At 37.9% G+C, this 25,865-nt stretch overlaps 4 protein-coding genes and 1 pseudogene across 4 annotated transcripts; 3 read left to right on the top strand and 2 right to left on the bottom strand.

Moving 5' to 3' along the window:
* Positions 1-1,959: 1,959 nt before the first annotated feature.
* LOC118062610 (antimicrobial ginkbilobin-2-like protein) lies at positions 1,960-2,898 on the top strand. The gene has a single exon (XM_035076443.2). It carries the CDS (start codon positions 1,966-1,968, stop codon positions 2,695-2,697), a length of 732 nt encoding a protein of 243 aa, XP_034932334.1. The 5' UTR covers positions 1,960-1,965; the 3' UTR covers positions 2,698-2,898.
* Positions 2,899-3,883: 985 nt separating this feature from the next.
* On the bottom strand, positions 3,884-4,808 carry LOC118062611 (antimicrobial ginkbilobin-2-like protein; annotated as a pseudogene).
* Positions 4,809-7,885: 3,077 nt separating this feature from the next.
* Positions 7,886-8,782, top strand: LOC118062612 (antimicrobial ginkbilobin-2-like protein). The gene has a single exon (XM_035076444.2). It carries the CDS (start codon positions 7,911-7,913, stop codon positions 8,646-8,648), a length of 738 nt encoding a protein of 245 aa, XP_034932335.1. The 5' UTR covers positions 7,886-7,910; the 3' UTR covers positions 8,649-8,782.
* A 2,455-nt stretch (positions 8,783-11,237) lies between these two features.
* On the top strand, positions 11,238-12,137 carry LOC118062613 (antimicrobial ginkbilobin-2-like protein). Its single transcript, XM_035076445.1, has one exon. The coding sequence runs from the start codon at positions 11,263-11,265 to the stop codon at positions 11,998-12,000; it is 738 nt and encodes a 245-aa protein (XP_034932336.1). The 5' UTR covers positions 11,238-11,262; the 3' UTR covers positions 12,001-12,137.
* Positions 12,138-20,018: 7,881 nt separating this feature from the next.
* LOC118062606 (antimicrobial ginkbilobin-2-like protein) lies at positions 20,019-25,481 on the bottom strand. Its single transcript, XM_073405603.1, has 2 exons — positions 25,371-25,481; positions 20,019-20,687 (listed from the first exon to the last, which is right to left on the bottom strand). The coding sequence occupies exons 1-2, from the start codon at positions 25,479-25,481 to the stop codon at positions 20,070-20,072; spliced, it is 729 nt and encodes a 242-aa protein (XP_073261704.1). The 3' UTR covers positions 20,019-20,069.
* Positions 25,482-25,865: the final 384 nt, after the last annotated feature.

Here is a 25,865-nt window from a genome sequence, read left to right as displayed (position 1 = left end):
ACTCATATATAATATGTTTCTACCATATAGGTCGCGTGATTTTTTATATGAGACGCAAAAAAAAAAAAAAAACCAAAAAAATATGTCAGAGAAAGTGATCTACCAAGCTGGAATGACGTGATGTTTTGGAAGGATTTCAGGTCGCCTTACATCTTAGAGAATATATGAGTGGAATATATTCAGCATGTGATGTCCGAGTATTTCACACGATGCTCACAGTCCGGTGCGGGGAACCGGAGCCAATAAATTCACGGTTTGGTTATCATGCACACCTTGTTAGATCAAAGAGTGCAAGAATATATAGCCCATCTCAATGAAAAATATGAACGACTCTATGTGGATTATAAAGAACTCCGCCGAATGATCATAAATATTAGATCACAGATGAATGATACATATGCACCCTCTTATTGACCTTATGGTCCCTAGCACAACCAACATTCTCCTCCTCCTTTAGTCTTTGTTCTAATTTCATTGTATTTGAACAAATAAATTTGTAATAAATATTTGGCTTTTATATTAAGATAAATTATTTTTACATACTTGAATTTTATACAAATTTAATTTTTTTAATAATTATTTTCTTTTTTGTTCAATAAATTTCTTTAAAAATAGATTTTTTAATTATTACAGATTGAGTTATCGATATATTTTTTCCGTCAATATATTTTAGAGAATTTGAAAAGAATTATTATATATACCACTGCAAACCACTAATAGAATAATTTCATCTGCATATTATTGCGGGCAAATTTTTTTTGGGCGTGCGTTGCTCATTTATAAAACCATTTATTTTTTTTATTACAATGGACTTTTCTACCGACCTGAAATTACTAACATGGTTTTTTTCTTTTGATAACCGGTTTTTATCCTTGAATCCATCGATAAAATACACATTGACGACATATTAAAATAAATACCAATAAAATATTTTGTCCGTATTAAATGTGGTAGTCTAGAAGACTGGCTAAAAGACATGGGTAGTGGAAATCAACTGATCCCTTTCAGCTCCCCTTGCATTAGCTCAAACCCACTTACCAGAGGATAATGGGATAGGTTACAATGTATTCTAGCTTGGCCAAAGTCCAATAACTCAGCTGGCCGCACTTGCTGACAGAGAAGGGCCAATGCTCTAGCTATTGCGAGCATGATTAGTCACTAATTGAGAGGATTATAGCTTAGTTGATTTCTTTTCTTAAATTATCTGCTCTATCTTGGAAGCGCATTTTCAGTGTTCAACCTTTGTGCTTCGATCGGATAGACACGGGCCCAGTCAAATGCAGCCTAACAATTACTTGGCGTTTCTAAGCTTCCAAATTGAGCAATAGTCCTTCACTTTTATTTCATGGACGTAGATTTTTTTTTTCTGAACAATAAAGATATTTTTAGATCAATATTTAAATATTAAAATGGTCTATTTGGTGGCTTTTTTAAAAAAATTAAAATTATTTTTAATCTGAGTAGAAAAGATGTTTTTCTAGCATGCAATATTATGGTAGCTGTCAGCATGGGTAACTATGTCACGCTAAAAGCAGAATGCAGTTATTGAATTCGCTGCTTCGAAATAGAATACGTTATGTGTCCTAACCAGATACCGTGGGGTGATAAGAGGTACTTTATCTAAACCAGGCAGGATAACTTGGCAAATCAAATTGATTTTGTTTTTGTATTTTTTGATTATTTTAATGTGTTAATATATATAAAATATTTTGTACCCAAACACACCCTTATCTTTCTCATGAGAATTAACACATTGAAGAGAAATTGTTTCTTGCAATCACTAATAATTTTTATGGAAGATTATTCTTCAATTAAAGTTGATAAGATACCACTTAAACATCTTCAACAATCAACTCCTAATCCAATTAGGCAAGGCAACACAAACCTTCTCTCTATATAGAGGGAGCTAGTCCTCCTCCAATAGACACATATATAACCAAGCTTTCAAGTACTGATCAATCCAACATGTATTTATCAAGATCTCTCCCATTGTTCTTCCTGCTCTTTTCCCTTCTGCTCCATGTAGCAATTTGCGATGTTCCCCTCTATCATTTCTGTTTTAGCCAAGAAAACTACACTGCTTATAACAACCCTTATCGCGGTAACCTGAATGACTTGCTACTTCTCTTGTCTGCCAAAGTCCCTCCTACAGGTTTTGGACTTGGCTCCATTGGCCAAGGCCGGAACCGTGTAAATGGATTAGCCTTGTGCGGCGGAGATGTGTCTAGCACAAAATGCAAAACTTGCATCACTGATGCTGGCAAAGAGACCCGCGAACGATGCCCTGATAAAAAAGGAGCAATAATTTGGTATGACAATTGCATGGTCAAGTACTCCAGTACAAAGTTCTTCGGGGACATTGATAATCAAAACAAGTTCTACATGTACAATGCGCAATCTGTAGACAATCCCACATCTTTTAACACGAAAGTTAAGGCTTTATTGAACAGCTTATCTGGTAAAGCTTACACGGACATCAAATTTTATGCCACAGGGGAGCTAGACCTTGGTGCCTCCAAAAAACTGCACGGGTTGGCACAATGCACTCGAGATCTTTCTAGTACGGATTGTAAGAAGTGCCTTGATGTTGCCGTCAGCGGACTTCCAAGCTGCTGTGATGGTAAACGAGGAGGGAGGGTTGTGGGTGGGAGTTGTAATGTTAGGTACGAGCTCTACCCCTTCGTGGAGAACTGGTAAAAAAGGTCGTAGCTTGGCAATAAAAGTGTAAGACAGTGTTACGTATGCACTGTATTTTGTAGATTAAGGCCTAACGGGCCATTGGGACACTGGCCGTTTGTATAAATGACATAGAAACACTGCTATGAGAAAAAATAATGGCCTTTCTAGCTATGGCCTCCTTCAAATACAAGTGAACTTTTGCAAAAACTTCCTTTGATTTAGTTTGTCCAATATGCATCAAATACAATATAGGAACAGTACAATCCAATCTCATTTATTTTCAAGTCCATTTAGTTTCATTTGGACAGTTTCATTTTCTTTTACTATAAATGGAATATTTATGGATGGATTGAGTTGCAAAAAAGAAAGAAAGAAAGAAGAGAGGCTTTAATATTGGGTTTTTAAACTAAAAGGATTGATTAATAATTTAACTAAAAATACAAGGATTAAATAAATAGCTTGTTGGTTTTGTAATTATTGTTTTTCAACATATTGCAGAATAATATACATGGAGTCTAATTAGTGTTTCAGTTGAAACTGAATGTGATGTAGTAAGGGTTGTAGATGTGGGCGGTTCTAAGCCATCGAGTAATAATCTAACTTTATTAGATAGAGATTTGATTTAATCAGATAATTTTGATGGTCTAGTGGATGTTTTTATAGGCTAGTAAGATATATCTAGATCCAAGAAAAAGTATGAAATGACCATCATTTATTAACTCTTTAAACCTAATATAATAAAAGATTCAATTATTAGATTCGGTTCAAATTTTTATAGGTAATTAATTATATTGAAAATTTTCTCATTTCAGAAACCACTTTATATTTTAAATTTAAAAAATAATATTGTGAATTGAGGGTTAAGATTTGTAACTTTCTTTGCTCGTTAATTTATTGTGGTTTTTTCTTATGATTTCTTGTTTTATTGTTTAACGTAGCTTCCGCTTGCATCTCAGGACATCTGTTATGAGGCTGGATTGGATTTCTATTGAATAATTTAAACTTGGTCCATTCAATCATAATTTTATTTAATTTGTTTTATTGATTCAAATAAGATGTTTAATATATTTGGTTTAAAATAAATTTCTATTTGAATTATTAAAAAGTTATTTATTATAATTCATGTCAAGTTCACATTCATTTAACATTGCATCAAATTGTTTATCTAGCTCTCACACGATGATACGTGCGTGCGGAAGTGAACTTTATTCATCGAATAAACATTTTATTGAACAATCAAAGAAATAAAATAAATCAAATTACATGTGTTCGATCCTAGAACAATTATATATTTCTTGTAGTGACATTGATCCTTGAAACCCTAGAATGGCATACGAGTTTAAGCCTTGAAAAAGGGATATATCTCATAAATAACCATGCAACTCCCACCAACAACCCTGGCCTCTTCTTTTCCATAAGCAACTCTTGGAAGTTCACCTATAGCACCGTCAAGACACTTCTTACAATCAACACTAGAAAGATCCCTCGTGCACTGAGCCATCCCATAAAGTTTCATCGATCCTTCAGGGAGGTCCATCTCTCCGGCAGCATACAATTTTGATGAGTTATAAGAAGCCTTGTCTGCTAGTTGGCTCAACAGCTCGGTGGTCTTCTCATTAAATAGCACTGGGTTGCTCACATTATTCACATTCCACATGTAGAACTTGTTTTTGGTCATCAATCTGGCCAAAGAAGTCCGAGTCAGAATACTTTCAAAAGACAGTTATCGTACGCTATGATTGCACCTTTGCTATTCGGGCAGCGCTTGCGGATCTCCCTGGTTGCATTAGCAGCACAGGCTCTGCAATCTGAGGATGAGACATCTCCTCTACAAAGAACGAGCCCATATGGTCGGTCCTGGTTGCTCTGACCTAAAGAACCAAGAGCAAAGCCTTCAACTGGAGCAAGTTGGTAGAGAGAAGCCATGAGGACATTCAAGCTTGTTTTATAAGAGCTATTGACAGTTGAGTTCGCGTTGCTGGAACACCTACTGAAGAGAGGGTCCGTTCCAAGAACATTTTGGAGAAGTAGAGCAAAAGTTAGCAAATAGAGAGAGGAGGCGAGTCTTGAGGAAGACATTGATAGGCAGACGAATATTGTTGGATAGCTTTGATGAGGTTGGGATGATATATATGATACCATGTATTTATAGTGTTGATCTCAAGGCTAAGTGAGGATTAATTAAGGTTAAGGAGGGCTGACCTTGTCTAATCTTGAATTTGCCAACTGCTCAAGGCGACGACAAGAAGTGTTCAACAATATTACGAGGGATCAGCTGAGGCCGGGCGTAGTTAATTAAGATTGAAAATGTCTTCGGAAGGTAATTAAGAAAATGTCAATTCCGATGCAAGGAGTGCCGGGCAAACAATTTCTTTTGCTGTTTTTATATTTCACAGCGAAAGATCTATGTGGGAATTAATGGCACTTTCTTGGAAGACTGTCGGCCGACACTTTCTTATGTAGCCACCTTTGTTCCTAAGCCCTAACACTTCGTAAAGGGCATATAGGAATAGTAATCACTTAAAAAAAAATAAAAACAATACTGGATGAACTAATAACATTCTAATCGAGGCTAGTTTCTTTCAAATTTCAGATTTGCATCTTTATCAATAGAAATCCTCTATTAATTAACAACAACTAATTGGGGAAAATATTGTTACCCTTATTGTTTATTAGAACAATATTTTTTTATTCATTTTTATATTTTAACGTTAGATTTATTATGAATTAAACTTTATTATTTATTTTAGATTTTTTTTATATCAGGTAAAAAAGTAATCTCAGAAAACATCTTGGCTTTGTGTTGATGCTTTCAATTATTTTTATATAGATTTATCATACTCTCCGAAAAATATCCTTGTATTGAATTAGTGCTAGTCATTTTAAAATTATTTTTAAAATTAAATTATGTTTTTACTAGTTGTTTGAGTGTTGTTTTACCCTTCAATCAAATGGATTACATCAAGAGCAAATCCTATACAATATAATTTAAAGTTAAAAGTTAGACAATGAGTATTGTCGGGAGGTTTTAGGTTCAATCCGCTTAATTGGGTATAATAACAATATTAAATATTATAGAATGTATAGTATGTATATATATGTACACAAATTAATGTAGAATTATTCTAATATTATCATTCTTATAGTTACTACCATATATTGCCACACATATATAAATAGAAAAGGTTAACTAAGACTTAAGATATTTTATTATTCTCAACTTTAAATCATTTCTCTTGATTTCAAACATTAAGTTTGCACAAGCAAATTTTTTTTTTATGAAGCCACAACGTAGCCATAGTTTTTAAACCTGGCATGGTTGTCGACTTGACCCAAGGCCCATGTCATGGGTTTTGAACAGGTCACTAGATTTTGACTAGGTTATCAGGTCGACCTTTAATTTTTTTATATGATGCATCGTTTAGGGTTTTAAATTTGGGATTGAAAATTTTTGATTGAATTCCTGTTCTTTTAATTTCTTATAATTGCACCCATAATTGCCTCTAAATTTTTATTTTTATGCAACTTCACCCCTGCCATACTCAATTGCCAACCCTTAAGTTGATCGCCTTTTTCCTTTTTGTTATTGATTTTGAATTTGTGCATTTTGACTCTCAATTGACTTACAAACTTTTATTTTATTTTGAATTTGATCCTTGATGTGGTCAATTTAAGCCCCAACATTCACATGTTTTTTTTTTTTCAGTTTGGTGTTTGGTTTTAGATTTCTACAATCAAGTTTATAATTTCCTATCAAACTTTAATATTTATACAATTAAGCTTCTGATTTAATCAAATTAACTTCTATGAATTGCAATTCAACCCCCAAACTTTAATTTCTCCTAATTAAAGCCTAAATTGACTTCAAAAATAGAAATTTCTTACAATTAAACCCTCAATAAATTCAATTAAACCTTGAAAAAAAATCTAATTGAGTCTTTAAACATCCAATTTTAAACTTTCCTTTTTAAATTGAATTTTCTTCATCAATAGAACCTTCATCAATTGAAAATACATTGTCAAATTTTTCAATCTTTTAAATTTTTATCTTCCTCAACCATTCTTTGTCAATTACCTAGGCATTCTAATATATTCTTCATACTAATATATTTTTTAAATTTCTTGTAATATATTAAGTCCAGGTCAATGTTTTTTTTTCTTTATCTCATCTTCACATATTTGTTATGAAGTGGATCTAAATTAAATATCATGAAATCTTTTTTTTTTATGATATTATTTTTTATAATATTAGCGGCCGGCATTCTGTATTTGTAACCCTTCATAATAGTTTTGGGTCACAATAAAAGAAATTCTTAAGCACACTTAGAAAATTCTTGTTACTAATCACTACTCCTTTTTTTTTTTTTTTTACTATAAAACATTTATCGGGGAGGAGCAGACCACCTACATAGTGATTCCTACACATCGTCATGACCGAGCAAATAAATGTTAAGCATGTTATTCGGTTATAAGTTCATTTTACCCATCGTGGTTGGCTGGGCTCACAACACATATTTTCAGTTTCATGAGAATCCTTGCTATACTTCCGGTCTTACCTGCGATGACAGAGCATGCATCTTTAAATGATTATAGTTTCATCACTTAATCATTCTAGAGAATTACTAATCATTATCTTAAAACCCTCGCAGGTCAATTCAGGACCCGAATAACCAGGGTCAGAGCTAAGACTGGACAAGTACATTTAATTACAGTTTGTTCCAATATACTTGTCCTGGTCAAATTAAATGTAATGACAAACTGTACGAGAAAGTTAGTGTTTCTCGGAAGGTTGTGGGGTTAGAAGTTTAGTGAAACATTAGTAAACAATTGGTGTGTAAAGAAAATGTGAAAGATAAAGATAACAGCGATTGAATATTGAGGCCATGCATGATAATTTTATTCACCCGATCTCTTTCTATTCAACTTTGTGTGCTATATATAATAAAATAAAATACAAATCGCTGTGATTGATTGACGTTTTCATAATTACCTTCCGAAGACACTTTCAATCTTAATTAACTACGTCCGGCCTCAACTGATCCCTCATGATATTGTTGAACACTTCTTGTCGTCGACTTGAGCAGTTTGCAAATTCAAGATTAGACAAGGTTAGCCCCCCTTAACCTTAATTAATCCTCACTTAGGCTTGCGATTAACACTATAAATACATGGTATCATATATATCATCCCAACCTCATCAAAGCTATCCAACAATAATCGCCTGCCTATCAATGTCTTCCTCAAGACTCGCCTCCTCTCTCTATTTGCTAACTTTTGCTCTACTTCTCCAAAATGTTCTTGGAACGGACCCTCTCTTCAGTAGGTGTTCCAGCAACGCGAACTCAACTGTCAATAGCTCTTATAAAACAAGCTTGAATGTCCTCATGGCTTCTCTCTACCAACTTGCTCCAGTTGAAGGCTTTGCTCTTGGTTCTTTAGGTCAGAGCAACCAGGACCGACCATATGGGCTCGTTCTTTGTAGAGGAGATGTCTCATCCTCAGATTGCAGAGCCTGTGCTGCTAATGCAACCAGGGAGATCCGCAAGCGCTGCCCGAATAGCAAAGGTGCAATCATAGCGTACGACAACTGTCTTTTGAAGTATTCTGACTCGGACTTCTTTGGCCAGATTGATGACAAAAACAAGTTCTACATGTGGAATGTGAATAATGTGAGCAACCCAGTGCTATTTAATGAGAAGACCACCGAGCTGTTGAGCCAACTAGCAGACAAGGCTTCTTATAACTCATCAAAATTGTATGCTGCCGGAGAGATGGACCTCCCTGAAGGATCGATGAAACTTTATGGGATGGCTCAGTGCACGAGGGATCTTTCTAGTGTTGATTGTAAGAAGTGTCTTGACGGTGCTATAGGTGAACTTCCAAGAGTTGCTTATGGAAAAGAAGGGGCCAGGGTTGTTGGTGGGAGTTGCATGGTTATTTATGAGATATATCCCTTTTTCAAGGCTTAAACTCGTATGCCATTCTAGGATTTCAAGGATCAATGTCACTGCAAGAAATAATTGTTCTAGGAAAACATGTAGTTTGATTTATTTTATCTCCTTGATTGTTCATTAAAATGTTTAATCGATGAATACAGTTTACTTCCGCACGCATGTATTGCTGTGAGAGCTAGATAAACAATTTGATGGAATGTTAAATGAATACAAACTTGACATGATAACGTATCAATTTTTAATAATTCAAATGGAAATTTAATTAAAACCAAATATATTTAAACATCTTATTTGAATCTATCAATCAAAATAACTAAATTTTAATTGAATGGACCAGGTTTAATCATATCAATAGTTTAAATGATTCATTAAAAATCCAATCCACCCTCTCATAGATGTCATCCCGATGCAAGCAGAAGCTACATTAGACGATAATGACAAGAATTCACAAGAAAAATATGAGTTAACCAAAATATGAGTCATCATCTTGATCTTGGAGTTAATGGTTTTAGTCTTGAAAATGTTCTATTTCAAAGAATTTGTAGCAACAAAAGATATGGTAGGCATGTCTCCAGACTGGATCATCTTGAATGTCCTCTATCTTGATATAATATTACTTATGGTAAAAATGATTTGCGAGTATTTTATTTTATTTTGAGACCATAGCATTATGTCGTATGAAATGAAATGGAGGTGGAGAAGAGCCTCAGATGACTCTCACAATGAATGACATCAAGCCTTTTTTATTAATACTTTCTGTCCAATTGAGTAGCCCCTGGTCATAAAACAGTTGCATTGGGATAAAGTTAGAGCAAGCTCTGATCATGGAAATGGAAAATCCTGTAAAAACTTTCCTTAGATTCTGATAGCATCTTATGCATCTTAATCCATAAAAAGTTTTGAAAAATATGTACTTTTGTTATCGCAAATACAGTTCAGCTATAGGAACGCGAAAAATTATCTCTGCATCTTGCTTAAATTTCATGTCAACTGTAAAACAAAAACAATACCTCATGAAAGCACGAATTCTCTGTTTTCTGCTGTTAACTAACATAAACATACTTCTGTGCCAGTCATGCCAAACCCAATTGGCGGACTAGCGGTGTCTCCATGTTATCACTTTCCATCACTAGCAAGGATCTAATTCAGTGATCCAGACCTCATTTATAGATTGTTGAAATGACTCTGGCAACCGGAATCTTCTGATCCTGAATTCTCCATGGACACAAAAGCTGTGTGATGGTGCTGGAGAGGTTATAGTTTAACCACTGAGCATCATGACAATCTGTGGCATTGTAGGTCCGTCAGCAACAGCTTCTTGAACACAGAATAACCTTATGTGAATGCACTTCAGAACTTCACTTTCTTGCCATTGGCCACCGAATGTAGGATCCACCAACTCTAAAGCTGTTCCACAAATTTAAGCACTCAAGCTAGGGCCAATAGGGGCAGCTCGATACGTTTTACAAAATAGAGAACTATTCACCTCATACTTGCACATTTGAAAGCAGTTATCTGAAGTTATATCACTGTTCCTTTGTACTAATTTGCTCTGCCATGAATGCTAAAGTTTGATGTCGATGTCTCCAAGAGTAATGGCAATGCAGTTGCTTCAGTAGACAGGAACAATAAAAAGGAAATGGTAGGAAAAAGATCGACACTGAATAGGACTTTGTCCAGGCTCCCATTGGGCAGATACTCATAGACAAGTAGCTTCTCTCCTTCTAAGCAGAAACCCAACAACCCTACTGGTTTCGATACAGCGTCTAGCAACCAGCATTACTTCTGTTTTGAGCTCTTCTAACCCTGTCCTGAGCTTCTTGAAAGCCTTTTTACTGACATTGTAAAAGGTAGGTAAATGTTTTGCACGCATCAAATGTACATACGAAGTGATACCTTGTAAACTGAACCGATTGAAGCCACCTTGTCCAAGCCTGTATTCATCACATAAATTTCCAGTTGCTTTTCTAAGTGTATTAAGTCCAATTGAAAGTGAATCCATGGTAGAATAACCTTCTTTATTAACACCTTCTGATAAAAACTAATAATATCAGGCTAACAGGTATGTTAATCTTCTGTCATGTCTTCATCTTTAGTTTCTGGCACAGTGCCTATACCTAGCACTTTGTTATCACTTCAATGCAATAAAGTTTAATTTCTAATAAATTTAATATTGAAATATAAAAATAAATAAAAAAAATATTATTCCAACAAACAATAACATGTGAGGAGGGTAACAATGTTTTCCTCAATTAGTTCTTGTTAATTAACAGAGGATTGAATGCATGATAATTTTATTCACCCGATCTCTGTCTATTCAACTTTGTGTGCTATATACAATAAAATAAGATGCAAATCGCTGTGATTGATAGACGTTTTCTTAATTACCTTCCGAAGACACTTACAATCTCAATTAACTAAGTACGGCCTCACCTGATCCCTCATGATATTGTTGAACACTTCTTGTCGTCGACTTGAGCAGTTGGCAAATTCAAGATTAGACAAGGTCAGCCCTCCTTAACCTTAATTAATCCTCACTTAGCCTTGAGATTAACACTATAAATACATGGTATGATATATATCATCCCAACCTCATCAAAGCTATCCAACAATAATCGTCTGCCTATCAATGTCTTCCTCAAGACTCGCCTCCTCTCTCTATTTGCTAACTTTTGCTCTACTTCTCCAAAATGTTCTTGGAACGGACCCTCTCTTCAGTAGGTGTTCCAGCAACGCGAACTCAACTGTCGATAGCTCTTATAAAACAAGCTTGAATGTCCTCATGGCTTCTCTCTACCAACTTGCTCCAGTTGAAGGCTTTGCTCTTGGTTCTTTAGGTCAGAGCAACCAGGACCGACCATATGGGCTCGTTCTTTGTAGAGGAGATGTCTCATCCTCAGATTGCAGAGCCTGTGCTGCTAATGCAACCAGGGAGATCCGCAGGCGCTGCCCGAATAGCAAAGGTGCAATCATAGCGTACGACAACTGTCTTTTGAAGTATTCTGACTCGGACTTCTTTGGCCAGATTGATGACAAAAACAAGTTCTACATGTGGAATGTGAATAATGTGAGCAACCCAGTGCTATTTAATGAGAAGACTACCGAGCTGCTGAGCCAACTAGCAGACAAGGCTTCTTATAACTCATCAAAATTGTATGCTGCCGGAGAGATGGACCTCCCTGAAGGATCGATGAAACTTTATGGGATGGCTCAGTGCACGAGGGATCTTTCTAGTGTTGATTGTAAGAATTGTCTTGACGGTGCTATAGGTGAACTTCCAAGAGTTGCTTATGGAAAAGAAGGGGCCAGGGTTGTTGGTGGGAGTTGCATGGTTATTTATGAGATATATCTCTTTTTCAAGGCTTAAACTCGTATGCCATTCTAGGGTTTCAAGGATCAATGTCACTGCAAGAAATATATAATTGTTCTAGGAACACATGTAATTTGATTGATTTTATTTCTTTGATTGTTAAATAAAATGTTTATTCGATGAATAAAGTTCACTTCCGCACGCATGTATTGCTGTGAGAGCTATAAACAATTTGATGGAATGTTAAATGAATACAAACTTGACATGATATCAACGTATCAATTTTTAATAATTCAAATGAAAATTTAATTAAAACCAAATATATTTAAACATCGTATTTGAATCTATCAATCAAATTAACTAAATTTTAATTGAATGGACCAGGTTTATGTTAGAGTATATTAAAGCATTGCTTAAGATCGTGACACTTGTCACGATCTCAATATAATAGATAGTTAGTTATATAACAATAGTTTGTTAAGTTTGTTATCATAGATATATAAAACTCAACTATCATGTTGTATCGGGATTATGAAATAAGAACTCTTATGAACAATATACTCCTCTGCTCTTCTCTCTGTTATTCTTTCTTTCTTCCTTTCTACAGAATTATATTAATCAATTGATACAGATTAACATGGTATCAGAGCTAGTTATTGCTCACGCATGAAAATTTCTTGATCCTTTTGTTGCTTCCGCATTTTTCTGTTATTTTCTCTGCACTCACAGAGTGTTCTTCATATTTGGAGTACATATTGCTCTTGTACAACTCACAGAGTGTTTCAGTCATATTGCTCTGCTGTGATCTTCATCTTTCTTTCTACAACTTGCATAGCAAGTGTTTGATATATTGTCTCATTCACGAATTAAACTTGAAATCCTAATGGTGACTGCTTCGCAACTCCAGTTGCTCCAATCTCCAATTATAGCTCTCATTACCTCCATTCCTACATCAGTCAATGTCAAACTTGATGAATCAAATTACCTTAATTGGAACTTCCAGATGCAACTTTTACTTGAAAGTAATGGAATTATGGGGTATGTTGATGGTTTGCTCCCCTGTCCACCTCAACATTGTTCAATCTCGGCTAAATCTGGTATCACCTCTTCTTCCTCTCAAACTGATGAATATATAGTATGGAAAATGCATGATAGAGCAATTATGCAATTGATTACTGCAACCTTATCACCGATTGTTATGTCCTGTGCAATTGGTAGCACTAGCTCTAAAGAATTGTGGATTAGATTAAAGGAACAATTTTCCACTGTATGTAGGACTAGTATTTTTCAGATGAAATCCAATTTGCAAGCCATTAAAAAAGGTTCAGATTCAGTTGCACAATATCTTCATCGAATTAAAGAGGTTAGGGACTACTTGTCTGCTGCTGGGGTATATTTTGCAGATGAAGACATTGTGATTCTTGCCTTGAATGGCTTACCTGCTGAGTATAATACCTTTAGATGTGTTATAAGGGGAAGGGAAAGTGTGATCTCGTTGAAAGACTTTCGCTCACAACTGCTTGCAGAGGAAATAATCATTGACACTTCAGTTAATTCACCGTTTCTGTCAGCTATGGTTGCTAGTACCGGTGATACATACACACAAGGGAGTTTCTCTCCAAATCATGGGCAATCTCAGGTGCACACTAGACAATTTCAGTCATATAATGGAAACAGGAACAGGAGTAAAGGTCGATTTCCTCAGGGCTCTCGATTCTTTGGTCCTAAACCAGGTTTTTCCTCCATGGCACCTGTGCTTCCCAACTCAAATTCTGGAGTTCTTGGTCAATCCCCTGCTCAGCCATTTCGACATCCTTCTACACTCATGGTTCCAATTTGTCAGCTATGCAACTCTGAGGGACATACAACTCCTTTCTGTAGGGCTTCTCCTCCTAAGAGAACCAGATGCAATATTTGTGGTAGAAGCAATCATACCTCCTGGTATTGCTTCTATAATGATAAGGGTCCAAACTACATGGCTTCATATTCCCCACAGTCATCTTTTTCTATGCAACCCTAACCTCTGCAGTATACTCCATATCAGGCTTCCCCTTCACAGAGCAGGGAAGTCCAACAATCCCCAATGCAAGCTATGCAGCAATATACTCCATATCAGGCTTCATCTTCACAGAACAGGGAAGTCCAACAATCTCCAATGCAAGCTATGCACACAGTGATTCACTCTGCCTCTCCATCATCCTGTTCTTCAGGATCTTCTCAGGTGTGGCTCACCGATTCTGGTGCCACGAATCATATGATGGCTGATTTGGCTAATCTATCATTGGCCTCCCCATATCCATCCACTGAAACAATTCATACTGCTAATGGTGAAGGTTTGATCGTATCCCACATTGGTCATTCTACTCTTCATTCATTAATTTCTCCAATCAAATTGCATTATGTACTTTGTGTTCCTCAAATTACTCAGAATCTGTTATCAGTACATCGTCTTTGTCTTGATAATAACTGTCGGCTCATCTTTGATGCTCTTTGTTTTTGGATTCAGGACAAAGCCACAGGGAGGATCCTGTACAAAGGGTTATGCAGTAATGGATTGTATCCTATCCACTCTTCCTCACCTTCAACCTCACAACAGCCATATCAAGCTACGGCTTATCTTGGTCAACTTGTTCAGTCTACCTTGTGGCATCATAGGTTAGGTCATCCTACAAATCATATTGTTTCCTTGATGTTAAATAAAGCTCACATGCCTGTTTCTAAAATACCTACACCTCTCATGTGTCATCCATGTCTTGAAGGGAAGTTTAGTAAACTACCTTTTTTTTCCACAGCATGTCAATAAGTCTGTAACTCCATTTGACCACTATTCATACTGATTTTTGTGGGTCCTGCACCATCTATATCGGTTGATGGTTATAGATATTACACTATCTTTGTTGATAAATGTACCAGATATTGCTGGATTTTCCCTTTAGTCAATAAATCTGATTTGTTTCTACCTTTGTTGTTTTTATTCCTTTGTTTCTACTCAATTTGCATCTCTACCATTAAGACTCTTCAAACTGATGGGGGGTGAGTATACCAGCAATCGATTGAAACTTTTTCTTCTTGACAAGGGCATTTCACATCGCCTCTCTTATCCCTATACTCCTGAACAAAATGGGGTCGCCGAGAGGAAACATAGACACATCATTGAAACCACTATCACCTTATTACAATCCGCTCAATTGCCATCCAAATTCTGGTCTTATGCCTGTCAAACCGCCACTTATCTCATCAATCGTATGCCTACTATTGTTCTTCATAATAGTTCCCCATTTGAGATGTTATTTGGATCCTCCCCCACTATTACTCATCTTCGAATTTTTGGATGTGCTTGTTTTCCTCTTCTCAAGCCTTATACTAGCACCAAATTACAGGCCAAAACTGCAAAATGTGTATTTCTTGGATATGCCACAAAATATAAAGGCTATTTGTGTTATCATATACCAACATTGAGAATGTTTGTGTCTAGGCATGTTATCTTTGATGAGAACCAATTTCCATACTCAGATTTAGTGTCTACCCCTTCAAATACAATCCAATCCAGTCCGTTGTCTTCTTGTCCTATGACTATTGTCAATACAACAAACTCCATTATCTCCACTAGTCCAGCGTCATCACCTCGCCCTTTTACCACTCATACACCTGCTTCCACACCTGCTCCATCTGCAGATTCTGTTAGTTCTCAATCCGTTACTGCCCCATTATCCGCCACTCCCCTGCTCCCTGTGGCACCTGAGGTCAATTTACATTCTGATTTTTCTTCTCATGGCTTTATTCCTGATAACCTACAAGTGGTGTTGTCCATTCCTCCACTTAATCTTTACCCAATGCAAACTCGAAGCAAGAATGGAATTATAAAAAAGAAGGCTCTCTTAGCCACTATACAGGTTTCTGCAGCCACTGATCTGCATTTGGTTGAACCAGCCACTTACAAGGCTGCCCTTAAAATTCTCGTGTGGCTCCAAGCCATGAAAGATGAAGTTCATGCATTACATACTCAAGGCACTTGGAGTTTAGTTTCCTTGCCAGCACACAGGAACCTCGTTGGCTGTAAGTGGATTTTTAAGGTCAAGAAACATTCTGATGGTTCTATTGCCAGGCACAAAGCAAGGTTAGTTGCTAAGGGTTTCAGTCAAGAACCTAGATTGGACTATGGGGAGACATTTAGTCCTGTCATGAAACCTACCACAGTCCGGTTAGTTTTGGCTCTTGCTGCACATTTCAATTGGTCTCTACGCCAGTTAGATGTCAAAAATGCATTTTTGCATGACATTCTCTAAAAAGAAGTCTACATGTCTCAACCTCCTGGTTTTGAAGATCTCAATCATCCTCATCTAGTCTGTGAACTGCATAAATCTCTGTATGACCTCAAACAGGCTCCTCGAGCTTGGAATGACAGGTTTACTCAGTTCCTTCTTTCTTTGGGTTTTGCAACCACGTACTCTGATTCTTCATTATTTGTCAAACATGTTGATCATGTGATTGTGGTGCTGCTTCTCTATGTGGATGATATCATTATCACAGGGAGTGTGTCTGCTGTGATTCAACAAGTCATTAGTGCTCTTACTTCTGAATTTGATCTCACAGATTTAGGCTTCTTACATTATTTCTTGGGCATTCAAATTACTGGAACTGCTGTTGGTTTCTTTATGTCACAATCCAAATATGTTGAGGACTTATTAGTTAAATCTGAAATGAGTAAGGCTAAATCGTGTGATACTCCTTGTCTACCTTATCATCGACTCCTGAAAGACGATGGGGAGCCTTATCCAAATCCTCAACTATACAGAAGTCTTGTAGGAGCTCTACAATACCTCACTTTCACTAGGTCGGATATTGCTTTCTCGGTACATCAGGTCTGCCAGTTTATGCAGAACCCTATGATGTCTTATTTTACTGTTGTTAAAAGAATCTTACGATACCTCAAAGGCACTCTGAAGTTTGGTCTCTCATATACTCGCGGCGATTTACAATTAAAGGCATTTAGTGATGCTGATTGGGCGGGGGATCCTAATGACAGGAGATCCACTACTGGTTTGGTGGTCTTCTTAGGTAACAATCCAATTTCATGGTCCTCTAAGAAGCAACAAACTGTTTCTCGATCTTCCACCGAAGCTGAGTATCGTGCCTTATCCTTCACCTCTGCTGAGTTGGATTGGATTAAACAATTACTAGCATTTCTGCACATTTCTTTGCCTGGTGTGCCTGTTCTATTTTGTGATAACCTGTCAGCCATTGCTTTGTCTTTCAATCCTGTTCAGCATCAAAAGACTAAGCATATCAAAGTTGATGTTCATTTTGTTCGCGAAAGGGTATCGCGTCAACAACTCTCAGTGCAGTTTGTGTCCTCCCAAGAGCAGTTTGCTGATATACTTACCAAGGGGCTGAGTGCTCCTCTGTTTCACACTCATTGTTGCAATCTCACGCTTGGTTCCTCACCGCTTGATCTTGCGGGGGGATGTTAGAGTATATTAAAGCATTGCTTAAGATCGTGACACTTGTCACGATCTCAATATAATAGATAGTTAGTTATATAACAATAGTTTGTTAAGTCTGTTATCAACAGATATATAAAAACTCAACTATCATGTTGTATTCGGGATTATGAAATAAGAACTCTTATGAACAATATACTCCTCTGCTCTTCTCTCTGTTATTCTTTCTTTCTTCCTTTCTACAGAATTATATTAATCAATTGATACAGATTAACAGTTTAATCATATCATGCATGAATAGTTTAAATGATTCATTAAAAATCCAATCCACCCTCTCATAGATGTCATCCCGATGCAAGCGGAAGCTTCATAGGACTTTGTCCAGGCTCCCATTGGGCAGATACTCAGAGACAAGTAGCTTCTCTCCTTCTTCTAAGCAGAAACCCAACAACCCTACTGGTTTCGATGCAGCAATTTGGAAACCAACATTACTTCTGTATTTTGAGCTCTTCTAACCCTATCCTGAGCTTCTTGAAAGCCTTTTTTACAGACATTGTAAAAGGTAGGTAAATGTTTTGCATGCATCAAATGTACATAAGAAGGGATACCTTGAAAAACTGAACCGATCGAAGCCACCTTGTCCAAGCCTGTATTCATCACATAAATTTCCAGTTGCTTTTCTAAGTGTATTAAGTCCAATTGAAAGTGAATCCATGATAGAATAACCTTCTTTATTAACACCTTCAGATAAAAAAAAAACTAGAAGAAAAAGAGAGCAAGTTATTCAGGCTGCATAATATCTTCAATTTCCTATTCAAGACAATACAATTGAAATACTAATGATATCAAGCTAATAGGCATCTCAATCTTCTGTAATGTCTTCATTAGTTTTTGGCACAATGCCTATACCTGGCACTTTGTTATCACTTCAATACATGTAAAAGATTTAGAAACTCACACCTAAGTGATTTTCTGCTGTCGTGTCTATAATTATTGATATAGGAGGTTCTGATTCAATCAGATACGAATCTATTATATTTGAATCATGAGAGAAGCCTAACACACACATCTTTGAGCAATATTAAACAGACGATCTTAATATTTAAATATTGATCTAAAAATATCTTTATTGTTCAAGAAAAAAAAAATCTACATCCTTGAAATAAAAGTGAAGGACTGTTGCTCAGTTTTGAAGCTCAGAAACGTGAAGTAATTGTTAGCCTACGTTCAAAACATTAGACTGGGCCCGTGTCTATCCGATCGAAGCACAAAGGTTGAACACTGAATATGCGCTTCAAAGATAATTTAAGAAAAGAAATAGCTGAAGCACTGGCCTTCTCTGTCAGCGAGTGCGGCCAACTGAGTTATTGGAACTTTGGCCAAGCTAGAATACCTTGTAGCCTATCCCATTATCCTCTGGTAAGTGGGTTTGAGCTGGTTTTTATAATAGAAGGGGAGCTGAAGGGATCCGTTGATTTCCGGTGCCCATGTCTTTTAGTCAATTAATTAAAAAAATATATTTTAAAAAAAAATCTATTGAACAGAAAAAAAAAATAATTAAAAAAATAAAAGGTGCACATATGCCACTTATCTGTGATTTAATATCCATGATTATTCGGCAAAGTTCTTTATAATCTGCAGAGAGTCGCTCACATTTTTCATTGAGATGTGTCATACATTCTTGTACTCCTTGATCTAACAAGACTGTGAGCTCTGGAGATTGAGTGCTTAGTAGCGATTGCGAGCTCCCAACAGTTAAAAAACTATGGGTCGTTTGCAAGTTCTCAGTTGTAGTGTTAGAGGGTCCGTATACCTGATTTTTTATCGAGTCTACTAAAACAATCTTAACCTCCAACTACAAATCCGGATTTGAAATTTGGGTGTGTTGAAGGGATCTTTCTCATATCTCTCCTTCAACTGGCTATTATGTCTCTTGGAAATAAAAAATAAAATCATCAAATTCAAGAAAATAATAACTTAAGAAATAAAATGGTTTAAAACCAACATACTATAAAGTGTTGAGCTTAGCTGTCAACAAACTCCTGCATGGTAACCAAATCGTGAATTTTTTGGCTCTGGTTCATCGCAATGGATTGTAAGCGACGGGTGAAACGCTCGGATGTCACTTGCTAAATATATTCCATCCATATATTTTTTGGGACATATGATGACCTAAAATCCTTCTAAATCATCACGTTATTCAAGTTTGATCAATCACTTTCTTTATCATATTTTTTAGAATTTATTTTGCGCTACATATAAAAAATCACACAACTTATACGTAGTGGTATTTTGAACTCCAAACTCATTAAAATCCAAGTATCTTTAAAATGGCTATGTATGCCAAAATCTTCTTTTCGAGAATGAATAAAAATGAACCTTTTCTTCTATATATTATTTTAGATCTCTAATTAAGGAGACGAAGACCACATATATCATGATCAAGCATCAATTAATGCCAGTTCGTAGTTGTCTTGTTCATGTTAGTAAAAAAGAAGCTTAATCTCTAATATGTCAATGGTACCATTAATTAATGGAAGAAACTCATGAAGATCTTAAAACCACACATAACTTTATTCAGAAATACATGTAAGTGACTAAAACATGAAATACATACACATATGACAAGGGTGACAGACCGATACTATAGTCTGCTTGAGCCCTCGACAATATTTCTACGAGTAGTTAGGCATTGACAAAAGGGTATATTTCATATATGAAATTGCAACTCCCACTAACAACCCTGCCACCTTTTTTCCCGTCACAGCAGCTCGGGAGTTCACCAATTATACCATCAAGGCAGTTCTTACAAACAACACTAGAAAGATCCCCAGTGCACTGAACCAGACCATAAAGCTTGGTTGATTTTCCTAGTTCCCTCTCTCCTGTTGCAAACAACTTGGGGGTTGCTTGAGCTTCATTGGCAAGCTGGCTCAAAAGCTCTTTGGTCTTCTTATTGAATGGAGCTGGCTCACTCACAACGTGCACGTTCCATATGTAGAACTTGTTTCCAGTATCAATTTGGCCAAAGAACCCATTGTTTGAGTACTTCAAAAGGCAGTTATCATACCAAATGATAGCTGCTTTGTTGTATGGGCAGCGCTTTCGAATCTCACTGCTCGCCTCAACAACACAGGTTTTGCAATCTGAGGTTGAGACATCGCCTCTACAAAGAGCAAACCCGTATGTTTGGTCCGGGGTGTGGCCTCTTGAACCCTTACCAAAACCTGTAGGAGGGGTTTTATAGTAGAGGTAACTAGTGAGCTTGTTTAGGTTGGATTCATAAGGGCCATTGGCAGTGAATGTAGGGAATTCGACCGGTGATGTACTTGATCTTTTTGCTCTCAGGAGGGCAAGCACACTGACACAATATTTAACGTGGTTCGGAAAACCGCCTACATCCACGGGAGAAGCCATTTGTTTATATAGAGAGAGAACAAGATTTACAACAATAGAGGAGGAGGAATTATTCCCTCTTTAGCAACTCTCAACCTCACTCTATTTCTCTCTTCTTGGTGCTGCAATGACAGCCCACTCTTTTCTATATTTCTCACATCTTTGGCTCTAATATCTCTCACTCAACTCTCTCATTTTGCTCTCTAAGGTCATACCTCTTTTATAGGCATCAATGGCAGCTCCTCTTGCTCCTTTGTCATCAATGGTGGCTGTCAAACTCATCTTTTCTTCAACAAAGGTTGCTGCCAACTTCTTCTCTTCTTCAACAATGGTGGCTACCAAAGTCAATGGTTGTAGCCACCATTTGTTGCACATGTAATGGCAACATACCTACAACAATCACTCCTTTGCCATTCATGTGGGGAAAATTATCCTCTTGCTTCTTCAGCACATGCTTGCATTTTGCAGCTCTTCCAAGTTTACTATTCTAAGAGCGTTTGTGGCCAAGTTTACAGGTACTTGCTAAAACTTTCAATCACCAGAGTCAACCAAACACCCATTTGCTCACTCCAAAGGATCACTTCAACCAGATGGTTTGTCACATCTCATCTGAAGAGTGTTTAACGTTTGTCTCTGGAACAACATTCCCCTTCAAGCATATCAACCATGCTTGGCCCGGAATGATAACACCCCCTCAAACTGATATTCCCAAGTGCGACAGTCATTAAGTATTTTAATGTGATCACGAGCTCACCACTCTTCCAAGAGTCTACTCATCTAGGAGTTGAGTCTGCCCTCTATTCCACCTTAAGAACCACGCCTTACTTCTCCATGAGTCTCTCACTCTTAGTCTCAAGAGTTCGGGTAGCTATCCACCTTTACTTATGAGGGTAGCCCATTACAGGTTAATCCATATCAATCTTCATACTCTGAGTATTACAATGCCATCTCCGAGCTCACCACCTTGACAAGAGTCAACTTGTTCCCGGAACCTGCGCATGCCCTCTGCTCATTCATAGCAGTCGCGTCTTAATGCTCCACAAGTCACCCACTTATTGTTCAAGGCAAATGTCTTCTAGCTCATTGATCTTTAGCATGGGGGCAATATCCATGAAAGTCAATCCTGCATTTGTCTTCATACTCATCATAGCCACTTCATTGGCTATACACTTGTCCACTCATATCTAGCCATCACATCGGCTCTGGGGCGTTATGAATTGGGGCTTCTATCTGGCCTCACACTTCTCCTCAGGTGTCTCCGCTCGTCGTCATGTGGCGGTCTAAATCTGGGGCTCCTATTATAGCCCACACACCTTCTGAGGTGTCTCCGCTCGTCGTCATGCGACGGTATAAATCTGGGGCTCCTATCATGGCCCACATACCTTCTTCTGAGGTGTCTCCGCTCGTCGTCATGCGGCGGTTTGAATCTGGGCTCACATCGTGGCCCACACCTTCCTCTGAGGTGTCTCCGTCCGTTGTCATGCAGCGGTCTGAAATGGGCTCACATTATGGCCCTTACATCATCCATCCGTGTTTCTGCTTGTCATGAGACGGCCTGAACATGGACTCATATCAATGTCCTCACACCTTTCATCTGAGGTGTCTCCGCCTGTCATCATGAGACGACCTGATCTTGGACTCATATCATGGTCCTCACACCTTCTGTCTAAGGTGTCTTCGCCTGTCGTCATGAGACGGTCTGAACATGGACTCATATCATGGTCCTCACACCTTTCATCTGAGGTGTCTCTGCCTGTCATCATGAGACAACCTGATCTTGGACTCATATCATGGTCCTCACACCTTCCATCTGAGGTGTCTCCGTTTGTCGTCATGAGACGGTCTGATCTTAGACTCATACCATGGTCCTCACACCTTCTATCTGAGGTGTCTCTGTCTGTCATCATGAGACGGCCTGAACATGGACTCATACCATGGTCCTCACACCTTCCGTCTGAGGTGTCTCCGTTTGTCGTCATGAGACGGTCTGATCTTGGACTCATACCATGGTCCTCACACCTTCTATCTGAGGTGTCTCTGTCTGTCGTCATGGGGCGGTCTGAACCAAGTCTCTAATCTTGGCTCACACACCTTCCATCTGAGGTGTCTATACTCGTCATCATGAGACGACCACATCCTCCTTCATAGGGGATGTCTCTAGTGGCTCCAAGATTCTCTACCACCATGTGGACTTGGGAGAGATCACTACCACTGATCACATAGAAAGAGAAAGTTGTGGTGCACTCTTCACAGTTTTCCATCTCATTTTCTATGTTTAGAGCTTATATCCCTTTCTGCTTGATAGCTCCACCCACACCAACTCTCTTTGGTGTCTTCGCCTTTCATCATAGGCGTTCGCACCCCTTTAATTCGGTGCTTCTGCAACAGCTCATCTTTCCATCCTTGCATGCATTGGAAAGGTCCTCACTTGTTGCCTTTATCAAGAGCACAAGAGACTTCTTGTTGTACAACTTTTTCACACAGTCTCTGCTCTGAGCTTCATCTGGGAACTTTTCTTCTCCTTGCACCTATTGTCTCATTACAATACCTCGTTGGATCCTACGGGTACTCCTGCACAATCTCCGTGTGCTCTCGTGCAATTCCGGTTCTCCAGATTTCTCCATATTCTTTGCTTTTATGTTTGACAGCAGCTCATCATGTCACAACATTTATCCAAGTCAAAATAGGGTGTCAATCTTTATCCCTTTGTTGTATTTCTCTTCCATTATCAGGGTCTTTCATCAATTCTCCCTTCGAGAAATCACGGTCACCGAATCTAACAACTTCTTTGGAGAAAATTCACCACTCCATTAGATCCTTGATCATACGGAACCAACTGTTCCTTATGCCGTCATCCTGCTAGTCTTCAACAGTTTCATAAACAAACTGTCACATATACAAAAATAGTATTGTGTGATGATCCTTCAACTAAGCAAGTTCCCAGGAAAGATTTGGAGGGGTCACAACGGTTCCCGCTTAAAAACCCAATCTCTTAGACAGAACTTCTTATAACGTATCTATCCACCGTACTGCCTTTTTGTATAATACAAACCATTTGCTAGCTTTGTTTGCGGCTTTCCTTTACAGGTGATCTGGGATATCCCCGTTTTATACCTGATTTCTCAACATCTGGCGAGACTTACCAGTGCTTAGATTTGTCAAGATTTGGTCTTCATCAGTTCCCACTCTCCACCTCAAAATCGTCCATATGATCGGGTGGTCTAGAGTGTCCCAATTTTGCCTTCCATCAAGGCAATTAAATTTCCCACTTAATAGTTTCAGCACATATTAATTGGGCAAATGTGTGTACCTTCTTTTTCTTCATCTCCATCGACCACCATGATGACCTTCAGATGCCTCCTGATCGGGCAATTTCTCTTTAATAATTCACCACCGTCATTTTTGGTCTCGAATCTCAATGATCGGACCATACCATTGCATCCAGAACAATCAAATTAGCTGGAAACAAGTCTGAAATCGTCCAAATCACATTTCAGACGTCTAAGATTTGATTAAAACAATTCTGGCCTGATGAGCGGCCTAGATTTAATCTCAGATCCGGTTGCACATATGATCAGCTACACTGGATCCTATCCCTCGACTCGCGGCTTGGCTCCAACTCAGCTCGACTCCTCTCTGCTCGGCTCAACCTAGCTCAGCTCGCGGCTGATGACATGGCAGGTGGGTCCCACTATGCTGACATGTATGTTGACTAGTTAATGGCTTGCTGACTGTGTATGCGGATGTCATCCTTGCATCATGTTGATGTCATCCTTTGCATGATATTGTTCATGATACCGTCACTGTTCATGCCTACTGTTCACAATGGGTCGGGCTCAACTGTATTCGGGTCGGGTCAACTCATCCGGGTGAAGAAGACGCGTGACACGCGTGGGGCGCGTGGGCAGACACCTTGCCGGAGAGTGATGGAGAGTGCGGCCATGTTCGACGTCCCGATTTTGACACGGTTTTCACCAGTGGCTTCGTCTCTTCCTCCTTTACACAGTGGGATGATCAAAACAAAATTTTGATAACTTTTATTTTTGAGCAAAAATCTAACACCACTTCAAACCATAAGCTCTGATACCAATTGTAGGGAATTTCGACCGGTGATGTACTGATCTTTGCTCTCGGGAGGGCAAGCATTAACTGACACAAATATCTTAACAGTGGTTCGGAAAAACCGCCTACATCCACAGGAGAAGCCATATTGTTTATATAGGGAGAGAACAAGATTTACAACACATAGAGGAGGAGAATATTCCCTCTTTAACAACTATCAACCTCACTCTATTTCTCTCTTCTATGGTGCTGCAATGGCCAGCCCACTCTCTTCTATATTCTCACATCTTTGGCTCTAATATCTCTCACTCAACTCTCTCATTTTGCTCTCTAAGGTCATGCCTCTTTTATAGGCATCAATGGCAGCTCCTCTTGCTCCTTTGTCATCAATGGTGGCTGCCAAACTCATCTTTTCTTCAACAAAGGTTGCTGTCAACTTCTTCTCTTCTTCAACAATGGTGGCTACCAAAGTCAATGGTTGTAGCCACCATTTGTTGCACATGTAATGGCAGCATACCTAACAGTGAAGTTCTCCGGAGATGAACATAAATGAAAATTTGGGCCTGCTCCAAAAACACTGTGGAGAAGGAGAGAAAAGGTTATTAGATATAGAGAGGAGGCAAAGTTGGAGAAAGACATGGTTGCAAGGAGAGAATGATGGGTTTAAACTTAGGATAATATTGCAATATATAATATAAAAGCAGCATTGACTGAGGTGGGTAACGGGTCGACCAATTCATTTGTTTTAATATTAGTTAAGTTAAAAAAATCTTTCTATTTGAACTTTTTTTTATTAATTCATTTGTTTTTTATTTTTCAAATACCCTCCTTTATTTGTCTAAATCTTCAATTTTACCTACTACAAACAAAACCAATTGTAATAATTTTTAAAAACTAAAAGGACTAATTTAACTTATGAACTAATTAAATACTGACTTACTCCATTTATTATTCATTTAACATGGGTACGTAGAAGTCTAATGAATCTTCCTTTCGGCACACTTCGATTCGTGATTGAGTCGT

This window comes from Populus alba, chromosome 17 (assembly GCF_005239225.2).
Source record: "Populus alba chromosome 17, ASM523922v2, whole genome shotgun sequence".
Classification (NCBI taxonomy): Eukaryota; Viridiplantae; Streptophyta; class Magnoliopsida; order Malpighiales; family Salicaceae; genus Populus; species Populus alba.
Note: the sequence above shows the minus strand (reverse complement) of the source record. Positions and strands in the feature narration are given on the sequence as shown.

Excerpts from the sequence above, each read along its gene's own strand:
- LOC118062610 (XM_035076443.2), top strand. The coding sequence starts at position 1,966 with ATGTATTTATCAAGATCTCTCCCATTGTTCTTCCTGCTCTTTTCCCTT.
- LOC118062612 (XM_035076444.2), top strand. The coding sequence starts at position 7,911 with ATGTCTTCCTCAAGACTCGCCTCCTCTCTCTATTTGCTAACTTTTGCT.
- LOC118062613 (XM_035076445.1), top strand. The coding sequence starts at position 11,263 with ATGTCTTCCTCAAGACTCGCCTCCTCTCTCTATTTGCTAACTTTTGCT.
- LOC118062606 (XM_073405603.1), bottom strand. The coding sequence starts at position 25,481 with ATGTCTTTCTCCAACTTTGCCTCCTCTCTATATCTAATAACCTTTTCT. Across the intron at positions 20,688-25,370 it reads TATGTTCATCTCCGGAGAAC|TTCACTGCCAATGGCCCTTA; the intron begins TTCACTGTTAGG and ends GAATTCCCTACA.